The 12623-nt window shown below is 43.0% G+C and overlaps 1 protein-coding gene across 7 annotated transcripts in view; it reads right to left on the bottom strand.

The window, feature by feature from the left end:
* Nucleotides 1-12623, bottom strand: part of myo9aa (myosin IXAa) — an 89427-nt gene that overhangs the window by 19329 nt on the left and 57475 nt on the right. For 4 of the 7 annotated variants that reach the window (XM_086106523.1, XM_086106527.1, XM_086106524.1 and 1 more), the window contains 13 exons: nt 12463-12579; nt 12092-12226; nt 11450-11571; nt 10315-10456; nt 9107-9302; nt 7773-7892; nt 6374-6418; nt 5839-5914; nt 4396-4536; nt 3834-3873; nt 3624-3746; nt 1936-2016; nt 1625-1735 (listed from right to left, as the gene is read on the bottom strand). In XM_086106523.1, coding sequence (XP_085962649.1) covers nt 1625-1735; nt 1936-2016; nt 3624-3746; nt 3834-3873; nt 4396-4536; nt 5839-5914; nt 6374-6418; nt 7773-7892; nt 9107-9302; nt 10315-10456; nt 11450-11571; nt 12092-12226; nt 12463-12579 — 1449 coding nt within the window. The remainder of the gene's footprint in view (nt 1-1624; nt 1736-1935; nt 2017-3623; nt 3747-3833; nt 3874-4395; nt 4537-5838; nt 5915-6373; nt 6419-7772; nt 7893-9106; nt 9303-10314; nt 10457-11449; nt 11572-12091; nt 12227-12462; nt 12580-12623) is intronic. The other 3 variants (XM_086106525.1, XM_086106530.1, XM_086106528.1) reach the window with 2 other exon arrangements.

Here is a 12623-nt window from a genome sequence, read left to right as displayed (position 1 = left end):
TTCCGGATCCACTAGTTTATTTCACATATAAAGTGTGTCATATCGTCCAAAGGGATCTCGAAGGAATTTCTGTCACAGGAAAACGCCATGTTCTGGAAATTAGGGCCATCCTCATTCTTCACCGAATCACACCTCTTTGGTGGTTGAACATGAATTTCCAGGTTACGCATGGTGAGTGTGTCAGAAGCCTCGAAGCCTATTCCTTTAATTTTTACATTTTATGAAGGCTTTGACACAAATTTACATCCAAAACCACAAAATGGCAAGAGATGAAAGAAAGCTATGAGCCACCAACATGCTGGACTGACATCATTCTACCACATTTCTATGGCAGAAAGTGAATTGTATTTGAGACATCAGCAAAAAATATTTGGGGGGGGGGGGGGAATCAGACTTCACCACTCGAGACTTGTGGAAAACTGAGTGTCAAATATCTTTCAAGCTTTGGGGGATTTTGAACAGTCAGATTGATGGTACATCTGTGTTCTGGCTTGCACATGCTTGCAGAGAGGGAAAAAAATGTTAATATGATACACAGATGCACCCCGTTTACTGGCTAAACTTTGGCCCGTTGAGGGTTTTCTTTCTGGACAGCAATTCTAAACCACAGATAACCATCAATTTTCAACATAAACTAGTCACATTGTTCACCACTTAGCTTGTGGAACAGATGAATAATGTTTTCTGTGGCAGGGGAATGGGGAGTCGAGTCGTCTTTCTGAATATATACTGTACTCTTTTAAAGCCTCGTTCCCACTGTTGGGTTCAGGTCAGTATTGCACATTTTTCGGCAATGTAAAGTAGTGTATTAAAGTACACCACTGGTCACACTTCCACTCATAGAATCATGGCTTTCACAAAGATTTAACAAGGCTTTAACAAAACACAGCTTGTCCTCTTGAAATAAAACAGCCACAAACCAAGACGAAAGAACACAAAATGCTCTGTCGTTAATTGGATCACATTGCTCTCTGAGTTCAATGGCAGGTCACACCACTATGTCCTCACACTAGTCACAAAAATAAAAAAATAGCATCCAAGCCACCATTGTACCATGAAAGCGAGACTCGATTTTACTAGGGGTGGTAAAAGTATGTCCCACGGGTCACACACAACTGACTCTGCTCTTTAATCAAGCCCACTGGAGCATTATTATTATTTATTTACTTTTTATTCAATCATCTCATTCAACAATTGGTGAACGGATTTATTGTAAATAGAACAACAAATCTTTGACGTATACTGGTACATTACACGAGTTATTATGTGATTGGTTAATTAATTATCAGACTAATTCAACATTGTAATTAGAAATCAGACTGAACAATTATTTTAGTATAACAATTCATATAAATAGATGTTCATTGGCCTTTCTGTCCAGGCCACACCCTATCTCCACCCTCAACCCGTTTCTGAACAACTTGACCCAGCAGTCTGTTTTAAAAATATAATGTGTCCCTTGCGTACAAAGTTTTTTTCACTGCTGGGCCATCCCATCCCAAAGCACATGATAGAGAGCTCGACTGAAGTACCCTACTTTTAAGAGTATTCCTACTTGATAAGGGTTTAAATAACCGAGGTTCCACATGTCGTTGCTGCAGTGGGACAGTGACAGTATTGTTACCTTGAAGCTATACTTGACGTTGTAGCCTGATTGCCGGATGCGCACAGTCTCCAGCATACCCGTGTAGCGCAGCTGCCTCAGCACCAGGTTGTCATTGAACCGCAAGGGCAGCTGCAAAATGGAAAGTGGAAGTTTGAGGAACGGAAACGCATGGAGAATGACACAAGAGGGAGCAGCAAACGGCGGAGGGCGAAAAGAGAAGAACAGGAAATGATCAACAGCTCTTGAGTACTTCAAGGGAGATGGACGGAAATGCTTTGGGAAAAACTAAACAATCAAAGTGGCTGCCGTCCAAGTTGCTCTTGCTTTACCTTCTCAGCATTGGAACGGATGCACTTGACAAAATAAGGCTCAGACTGACCCAGGGTCTCCATTAGCTTATTGAGAGAGGCCTGCAGAATAGGACACATACACAAAACATCGAATGAAACAAACAGACCAAATAAAACCTGTCACGCTTTGCTGCTTCTTTTAGCAGTCGTCGCCAGGTGGGACTTGTCAGTTGTGAATCACATTCCCCTCCCGCCCCCACATCTCCTAGTTAAACTATTCTTCTTCAAGATAACACTGGTGTAATCATAAACAATGTAAAGACGTGGTTTGTGCCGTATGTGTGTGTGCGCGCGCGTGAGCTTGTGTCAGCTGCAAGAGGAATTCAGCCTCTGCCTCCTCCATGGGAGATTAAAGCAATCAGTACAGCACAGGATGTGGGAAGTGAAGTCATCCACGCATACGGGCCAACAGCTCTTATTGCACCGCTACCAACAACCATTTCTCGCAAAGAAAACAGAAAATCAGCAAATAGCAGTTTGTGCTTGGTTTTCTTAACTGTTCAGTGGAAACTCTTTCAAGTCGGGATCCCCTGACGTTTTCCAAATGCTAATTCAGCCAAATCTTTCCAGTTAGATAAACTCTCAGTTCACACTTAAAAACTCTCTCATCAGGAAATGCATTACAGGGCATATCTTGTTGAGTATTAGCAAATTCAGTGAAACTTCAGAAGAGTAACCATGTCGAGGATTTTTCCTGTTTCTTCAAGATGAACTAAACACTGTATTCAGTTAGGGCGGCACGGTAGGCTACTGGTTAGCGCCTCCGCCTTGCAGTGCAGAGGTGTGGTTCCGGCAGCGGCCTTCCTGTGTGGAGTTTGCATGTTCTCCCCGCGCCTGCGTGGGTTTTCTCCGGGTACTCCGGTTTCCTCCCACATTCCAAAAACATGCGTGGCAGGTTAATGAAACACTCTCAATTGTCCCTAGATGTGAGTGTGAGCGTGAATGGTTGTTCGTCTATGTGTGCCTTGCGATTGGCCGGCAATCAGTTCAGAAAGGGTGTCCCATTGACTCCTGCCCGAAGACAGCTGGGATAAGCTCCGGCATGCCTGCGATCCTCGTGAGGATACGCAAATTCGAAAATGGATGGATGGATGTATTCAGTTAAGGCGGTTAACACAGTACTTCAAACAGTGTCTGCACGACGACTAATTATTGATGACAGTTTGACTCTAGAATAGATTGTTAGAAGTTGTCAAGTCACCATCCTAAACTTAGTCACAATTCCAGTCAATATTTGTTCATGGTGTGACGTTCGTAACCTGGAAATGTTGGTTATGAGAACAAAATGCCTCGGTTCTCCTGAACAAATGATTGAACAAACATATGGCTATGGAGTGACGATGTTGATGCTGGTGTGCTGCTGCTGCTTCTTTCACTTTCTCCACTGTTGTCACGCTCCGTCGTGAAACTTCTGCTCAATGCATTGAAAGGGAATCCGGGACCGACATGTATGGCTCATTCATCAGGAGCCCAGCGAAAACGCTTCTCAGCACATATGCCTTCTCTGAGATTTTAAGGAGTGTGTGAAAGGCACAATGAACTACCTACACCGACTTTAACTGACTTGCCCCACATTTGCCAAATTCATAGTGAGGAGAATGAAACATCAGTTTTACAAAACTGCACTTTAAGCTTAAGCTTTTTGCGTATGTGCGTGTCTGTCTGACCTGGAATTGTGCACTGATACTGGGTGGTTTCTTCTTCTTGTGAAGGTGAAGCAGCGACTTGGTGATGCGGTCATGGAGCGTCAGGTTGCTGAGGTACTTCAGTGACTTGACATTCAATAAGTGCTGCGAGTGGCAATCAAGGCAAAACATTGTCCATGAACATTCCATAACAGCACATATGAAATAGGTCCAAAAAAATGTTCAGCTTACCTTTGGAAGAGCTGGCTTGGCTTTGTAGTTTTTGTTCCTCCTATAAAATCATCAGGGATACAAAGAAAATCTGTCAGGTGTCGTCTTTTCAGTTAATTTCATTGAAATCAAGAGGTATTTATCAAGAGGTGTGTTTATAATGCAAAATTCATCCATTTTCGAGACCACTTGTCATCAAAAGGGTGACAGGTCAGCTCGTGTCTATCTCAGCTGACTTTGGGCAAGAGATGGAGGAGACCCTGGATTTGTCACCAGCCAATCGCAGGGCACATACCGACAAACAACCATTCATACTGAAATAGCCAACGTTCGACAATTTGGAGTCTTTAATTTAGCTAGCATGCTTGTTTTTGCAATGCTGTAGAAATCCAGAGAAATCCCACACAAGCAGAGAGCAGAAAAACTTGACACAGGCAGGCCAGAGCCGAGAACCTCGAATCTCGGAATGGTGAGGCAGACATGCGTCTGCCGTGTTGCACTAGTTAATGAAATGGTCCTTAAAATATAGACGGTTTTAAAAAAAAATCATCCGGTTCATCCCCAAAAAGGAGAAGGCGCTCACATGAGAATGTCATGGGCTCGCTCCAGAAGCTTGCTGCTGGCAGAATTGACAAAGATGCCGTCTTCGTCTGTGGCGGAGCTGCTGGATGATAAGCGGCTCTGTCGACCCACACGCCCGTTCCACATAAGGGCCGGCGAATTTCTATCGTGAAGCACAAACCAAAGTTGTATCACATTTAGCAATTCATTTATTCTTTCTTGGTGTGAATACTTTTAATGCAGTTACTTTGTGTCTCTTTTTGCTGGCAATGGAAAGGGCACAACAATTGATCCACAAACCCAGAGCAGTCAACATTGAATGTGATTTGACGACCTGCAAACTAGCAGCCTGCATGGTCATATAAAGAACTGTAGCAGAATTCAAAATGGCCCCCCGTCTCCTATGCAGAAAATTATGGTTGAGTTCTAAGAACTTGTGTGGCTTCGGCATTCTTTACAGTATAACTACACACTGCAATATCCAAAAAAGAAGAGCCACAAATCATTTGATCACCCCCGCCCTAAAATCTTAAAACTAAATTTTTCCCTAGTCGATCATCAGCTTGAGTAAAAGGTGATGCACAATACAGCTTTTGTGTTAACTTGTCTTTCCCCACGGTCTCTGTGAGGGCCCCTTTAAGCACCGCGGTGTGCACCGCGCAGTCCAATTGACAAGCACCTTGTCGGGACTGAATATTTATCCCACCCGAGGCATTTCTCACCAATACATAGCTGTGACTTTACATCACCGAGGAAGCAGCTGCTCAATTAATTTGGACAGAAGAGAGCGTGTGAGTGTGAGCAAAGGAGACCAAAAAGAGTGGGCAGAAGTTGCAAATCAAATTAAGGAGGGATTTAACACCCCCCGCGCCCCCGACTGTGTCTAACAAAAGCAGACTTGGGCGGGTTGTACTACCGGTCATGAGCCGTGAACCGCTAATCTGATGGTCCACAGCTAATTAGACAAGTGGTGGTTCAGAGTTTCAGTGGGATAGTGTGACAGCCGCCACTGGGGGCCAAAGCACGGATAATGGTCTCTTCATCGTAACAGATCACAAGTATGATCACATACCAAAAATAAATAATCCTTCATAAAGGATAGCCCTGTTTGTGAAATATGGAGAAGAAATAACCATGAAAATCCACAGTGCGGACAAATGTATGTGAACTTACAAATAAAAATGTCGGAGTATTATTGTACATTTTCTTTGGGTTTTACACTTCCTTCCATGGTTTACATGTTGTTGTTTCTTTTGCTTTGGGCTCTTTTGTTTGTTTTGCGTTGTTTTTTTTTGTTTTTGTCGAACAGTAAATGTAATAGTTTTTTTTTTTTTAACCCTTTCGTGGACAGCGGTTACTACAGTGGACAGCTTACCATGTTATCAGGTTACAGGGTGCATGAAAGGGTTACGATCAGAAACATGCCAAATGCAACAGAAAACATAATTCATGGTCAGACCCTTACCGTGGAGATTTTTCATAGATGGTGTTGCTCCCCTGATGGTCTGACAATGGTGGACGTGGAGTCCTTCTGTTCACACCTGTTCGCCAACAGACAGCATTACGTAAACATCACGCGGCTTTCATTCAAAATCTAAACTCTAAATCATTCGAAAATCAAAAAGAACAAGACTTCGGTGTTATTGCAGTTTATGTTATGGGCCTCTTGAGGGTAAGTGTTTTATTTCAGAAATAAAGATCTGTGTGGGTTAAAATGAGTTACTCTTGTTAGTGTCAAATTATAGAAGAGGGTGTTTAGTCACAATGCTTTCGTTTTGCTCTTTTACAATGACATACTCAGAGCAGCATTGTGCTCTCGGGTAGTAATACTGTGGCCCTAATGCTAAAAAGTGTGATGGCAGAGCGGCGATAGGCCTGCGGTTTCTAAAGGAAGCTTTGTATTGGTCATAATTGTGATGAGAAATTCAACATCTAAAAGCGTGTTAGCCTAACTAGAAAAGAGATCGATTTATCAAATGGCTTATGGCAGCACTGTATACCGTTTTCAGTCTCATCAATTTGTACATTTTCACTGTCATCGGGAGCTGCGGGACAGCACAAAACAAAAAGACAAAGATATGCATTTGAGCATCATGAAAAAAAGACCCACAAAAGTGGCATGTGAAAAAAACCCGGGGGTCTACGTGTAAAGCACCCACTGTAGGGAAGAACAGAAGCAGCAGGAATACACACGTACACCGACCAACTGAACGAATATAATATGATATCTCTTACAAGAGCTGGATCAAATATTACGGCTTTCATGAAGATAATAGCTGACACTGTCATAGATGTATTCATTGAAGATTTTTTTTTTTTTTGTGGTTGAAGTTGGCAGTGTTGTAGCACTGTGCAGAACTGTACTGCATAATGACAGTTATGTCTAAACTTGTGGTTGGTTACCTCATTTAGTTAAATGACAGAATAAGAAATATGAGACAGCTTATAACTCTGATCGTCTTGATCAATATCGAAAATTACAGGGGGGTGCCGGCCACCGATAAAGTTCCGTTCCTCGAGCAGTAAACCGAAATTTGATCAGAACATGCCCTCGTCGATCGCGAACCTTTGCTAGCCCAGTCGATGCAGCGTAATTCCACTAAATAAACAACTGGCCGCGTTGCCTTTTGTCACATGACGTCGTATTCTAACACCACTGATCAAACTGTCGTTTGTGGGCCATTCGGATCATTTAATTTGTGTCGGTGCTGCCATCAAATGTGGCTTCCCTCTATTATCTCGGTTCAGGCAGAATATTGGATTAAGCTCTTGTATTGGATATCATGATACGTCACTGTGCAAGTGGTCATAATGTTGTGGCTGTTGGCTTTCTGCGATGCAACCCATCAGTCATGACTCACCATCACCGGCATGGCTAGCTGTGCAACACGGCAACATTTCTGTGCGCTGTGATGGACAAGCAACTGCCCTCGAGGACAATAAAGGTCAAAAGTGGACACGGGAGCAGCAGTGATGGTTGCCTAGCAGCTGTAATTGGTCTCGACCAAGCAACAGCAACATGCATTTCTTTGCTGGCCCTCGACTCACATTTTAGTGACGTGGCATGCTTGTGAAAAACGGCTACAAAACAAAGCGTTCAGCTATTGTAATACAAGAGGGAAGAGAGGGTAGACTGAGAGAGAGAGGAGACCAACAAGCATCTAGACTAGTCACGGAAAACCAAGCGCTGGAGACAAGAATCACATCGCAGTCAATAAAGCCTGTGAATTGTTGTCTTAAATTTGGGTGCCGTGGTTCTGATCTCTCTTGGCTTGATTCGAGCTGCAGCGCAGTGCAGTCATGTTGATGTTGGTTGGCCTCATCCCTGATCCTGAGTTTCCCAGCGGTCTGTGGGCTGACAGGTAGAGGAGGAGGAGTTCTTTTCTTTGGCAGCCTTACTGTGCTTCTCCTCTTTGCATCTCTGCAGGATCTCTAAGCTTCTCTGATGCACAGGGTGCTGCAGAAAGCTAAAGCTATCCACACTGTTCAAAACTGCACAGGGAGCAGCGTCATCATGCCCTTGGAGAAGCAAAACAAGATGAGAAGAGAAACAAGGGGAGAAAGAAACACATGGACATACAACACAGGGAAAGGAGAGAAAATTGAAAGATTAGACAGTGAAGGAAAAAAAAGAGATGCAGCTGTCTACTGCAGAGAAACAGACATCGCAAGACGTTGGGACATTGGAAATTGCATTTGATGGATGCATGATTTGATTGCCATTACTCAACATGTATTCTATGCAGTAAGTATTGCGAGCCACGGCGTTCTCCCTTTCATAGTTTCAACATGTTCGAAGAAGAAGAACCCTTTGCTTGAAGTGATATTAATTATGAGAAGTAGTGGCCCTGTTTCGCATACGTAGTGTGTGTGGGGGTGGGGGGGGGGTCTTGTGTTTAAATTCACATGCACTGTATAGATCATCTTGCTAACATCTCAGATTTCGTATGAAAATGATGTCACGATCTGCTGCTATGGCAAGCAAAGAAGGAAAAGTTCAATTTTAATATCAAAAGTGCGTTGCTTGAGTGGAGCTTCCTTTGAAGCAAAGGCAAATACTGCTATGTATTTCCTGGGAAAAACAGCTGCCTTTTCAAATGTATAACTCATGACATGTTCATGTCGCATAGCAAATACAGCGATAGTGTGGAAAAGCGGCATTCGTGTTGGCGGAAAGATTGGAGAAGGAGAAAGAGCTGGAGAAAACAAACGTCAGCCATATGATGAGAGAACACAGCACGAAAACTAAGGAACAACAGTTGAAAAAGAATAAAATATGTCATGATGTGGCAAAAGCCACCAACAATGAACAAACAGGACAGAACTACGGGCGGTATGTTTGCCATTTGAAGGCTTTAAAACACTTTCTCATCTTACAACAGACATTAGTTTGCTGACAAGGTTCATCAACAGAGCTCAAGAGGATACTCTTCGATTGGGTGATAACACCTAACTATTCGAATACTTGTTTAAATCTCTACACTTCAAAATGAATTCCCCTTTACAGGACATGGATTTTTTTAAATTCATTTTTGGACAATATAACTCACATCAGTCTGTGCTGTATGGTACACATACAGTACATTTGACAATAAAGTTTATCAATCCAATCCAATTCAATCAAATAGATTGCCAGATGCCTGATTTTTTACTGTGCACTCAAAATGGGGCTTTAATTGTGCCAAACAAAAGGTATGTCCACTAGTGAGAGGACCTTTTTTTTTTGCACTCACCAGCCCTCCTTGGGGTGTGTCTCTTCCCAGCCTCTCTAAAAGCCACCACGGCCCTGAAGTAAGACCGGAGTATCGCCCAGCGGAAGGTGGCTGACGGATCGATGCCAATCAGACTGCAGATGAAGGCATTCTTGCTGCTCTTCAGTAGCGCCACGATGTCTGGTCGCATATGGTCAGTGTTCTTCTCTCTGAAATCCTGTGTGGAAGACCCAGAGAGAGACAAATGCTTGCCACACCACATCTTCAAATCAAAAACGGGAGTATTCCAGAGTAGGTCACAATAATGAATTAATACTAACAAATGAGCAACTGGGGAAATTACACAAACAGATAGGCACTACAGTTAAAAACATTTCCAGCTCATTTGTTTGTGAAAAGCAGGTTCTTTCCGGCTTTATTTTGTGCTCGACAATGTTGCACACTGTCCATCATTGACTAATCCTGAGTACCATTTCTCCATATACGGCTCTTACACCAAACATTCATGTGTGGTCTATTGAGTTGCCGCTAATTTTAATTGCTGCTCTTGACTGACAGGCAGTAATGGAGCACACCTCCAGCCCCTGTACTGTTATCTTCATTTAGTTAGTTTGTTTGTTAGTGGTTAATTATCTTACGGTTTACTTAATAAATCCCAAGGTGTTGTTTCTGCTAATTTAGATTAAATAAGGGTGATTATCAGGGCCCATTAAAAAAGAGCTTCAAAGGTCAGTCGATTATAAGAAGCGTTTAATTCATACGATACACTGGGCGCTCGCTTAATGATGGTCCCAGCCGTCGACGTTTCGTGGCTACGAATGATGACCTCGGTTTTGCCCCTTCAAGTGTGCGAGGAAACCTCAGGAGTAAAAGTATGGAATTGTTCTAATTGCTGATTCTGTTTTACATTTTAACATTTAATATCTATGGCCCCCAGTGTTTTTTAGCTTAACATTTACTGTCATTAAAAGTTCCCCACTTAGGGGCATAGGCTAGTGAAAGAGAATGTGTTTCGATTTACACAGAAAATCTGATTACCACCGTGTGATAGCACCCGCCGCCTCCGTTTGAAATGAATAAATGGCAGAATATAACGTTGTTAGCAAAGGGCGTCCAAGTAATCTGAGGAAATTAGATCCAAATGTCGCTCTCATCATCTCTGAACGTCAAAAAATTCTGGAAATTCAAACAAATGTCCGGTACAATCCGGAACTGAGGTTCAAACTGACCTTGACACCATACTTGACCTTGCCAGCATAGTGTCGGATAATGAAGGCGGGCTCCATGACAGCAGGGAACTCGATGTACCTATTCCCCTCATGCTGCCGCTTGAACTTATCCAACAACGTCTGGTTGGTGGCTTGTGGGAAGCTGAAATCAAAGACGAGTTTTTAACACGCAACAATCTTGGCAAAGGGCACAACAATGGCTTTTGACATCTGCGCTCCAAATGAAAACATCTTGAGGGAGGAGTTCTGCAAAGAAAACAGTGTTTAAAGCCACGTCGCAAACACACTTGGAAAAACACGCCGGCAACAGTCAACTCATTCCTGTTATGTTCATCGCATTTTAAAATAATACATGGATAAATAAACATCTTTCATCCAAAGAGTATATATAACAGGACACTGCTACTTCCAACCACTATTGTGTCAGATGAGTTAAAACGATTTGATCTTCAACCAGTCAGACATTTTATCTTCTGACAATGCAGTCAGTCATTGCAAGACAATTGGAGCTCATATAGTCTCTTGCTCCCTTTTCTTATCGAGAGCCAGAACTGCTGCGGAAAATCAACAGATTACAGGAAGAGCGAAGGAATGAGACACCAGGGGTTTTTGAAATCTGAGCTCAATCAAAACAACACCGACCTGATGCTTTGCAGGCCTCTAAAGCTGGAGGAACTTCAGTGTCCAAATGCTGGGTCGCAATACAGTACAACAGACAAAACTAAAGATGGCTCAATGAATGATACAGACGTCACTGATCTTGGATGAATGGGCCTGACTCACAATGTCTGTTTCAATTCACTTCAAAGATGTTTCATACAGTTGAGATCACGGCTTTCAAGTTTGTCCGCATTAAACTCATCCAACCGCTCCTTTAAGGACCTTGCTTTTTGAAAACAGCGGGCACAATCACCCAAGAACAGAGAGCGGCCTTCCCTAAAGTGTTCCTACAGAGTTGGAAACATAAGATGGTCCAAAATGTCTCGATCTCGAAGATGAAGTTGATATGGGGCGAGGCACTGAACCATTTAACAAATACAAATTAATGCATATTTTTTAATGGTGAGGCTTGTGATCCCCCCCCCCCCCCCGCCCCCCACACACACACACACAAATAATTAAACAGTGGGCTCACTTGCACTCTTCATCCAAGAGGTGGAACAAAGCTGTGGGCTTCTTGCTGATGAGATTGATGCAGTCCGTATTGTCAATGTAGTCGATAGTTCTCCAGCTGATGCCTTCCGCCCTGTAGTCCTCCTACAGGGAACACAAACAGCACGCTTGGCTCTCAACAGAACTGTTCTTAAAAAACAAACAACCAAAAAAACCTGAAGGTCCCGCAGGCAATTTTGCTTTCAAATATTGCTTCCCTTTGCCTGTTATTTTTTCCTGTGTCCATGGGAAAGAGCTTTAGTCAATAAAGATTTAATCTAGTGGATGCTTAATAATGAAAATCCCTGCAGTCTGTTTCACTCGTTCACGAACATATGAGATACCCCTTACTAGAAAATATTTTCTGTTTGAGAAAAAAAATTGGAGAGGATATTAGGATTTGGTAAAGTCGTTGCGCATTCTATATCATGTTATAATGTCATGAAAAAAAAAAAGGAAATACAGTGAACCCCGTTTATTACAGGGGTTAATGCATGCACTCCAAAAGAGTATTAGTTCGCCACACTTCCATCGTGGAGCGACTTCCGCAAATAAGCATTTACGGCACTGCTTGAGCTCGGAGCATGGATGCAAACAAGAAGTGACTCACGTCTGGTGCGCTCACCTGTTCCAGTTTGAAGGTGTGCTGATTAAAGTAGTGCTGGAGCCGCTCATTGGCAAAGTTGATGCAGAACTGCTCAAAGCTGTTGCTCTCGTAGTCCTCAAAACCAAAAATGTCCAATACTCCGATGGACAAGATCTACAAGACCATAAAATGCTTGTTTGGATTCAATTAACAACTGAGATTCATCAAATCAATTGTAAAAACAGATTTTTTTTCCTCCCTTTGTTTTGTATCGAGGAGCCTGGAGCAAGGATAGATGATACACCCGCGACTGGTCGCCAAACAATCACAGCAGATTCACTTCAGGCCCGACTCTCCACCCATACCAATCACGTGCTGTTCTGCCGGCAGGCATGTCTCTAGTGATCTACCTTGGCGGGTTCATCCAGGTCCTTGATGTTGAGCAGGGCATGGTTGATTCTGAAGACAATCCAGTCAAAGAGTGCACTGTACAGCGACTTTGCCATGGAGTCTCTCACTGTACCAGCCTGCAAGTACATACACAAACAGACAGTAAGATGGAGTAATGTAT

The sequence above is a fragment of the Hippocampus guttulatus genome, chromosome 3 (assembly GCF_054856545.1).
Source record: "Hippocampus guttulatus isolate MCC_2025c chromosome 3, RoL_Hgut_1.0, whole genome shotgun sequence".
In the NCBI taxonomy this organism is placed as follows: Eukaryota; Metazoa; Chordata; class Actinopteri; order Syngnathiformes; family Syngnathidae; genus Hippocampus; species Hippocampus guttulatus.
Note: the sequence above shows the minus strand (reverse complement) of the source record. Positions and strands in the feature narration are given on the sequence as shown.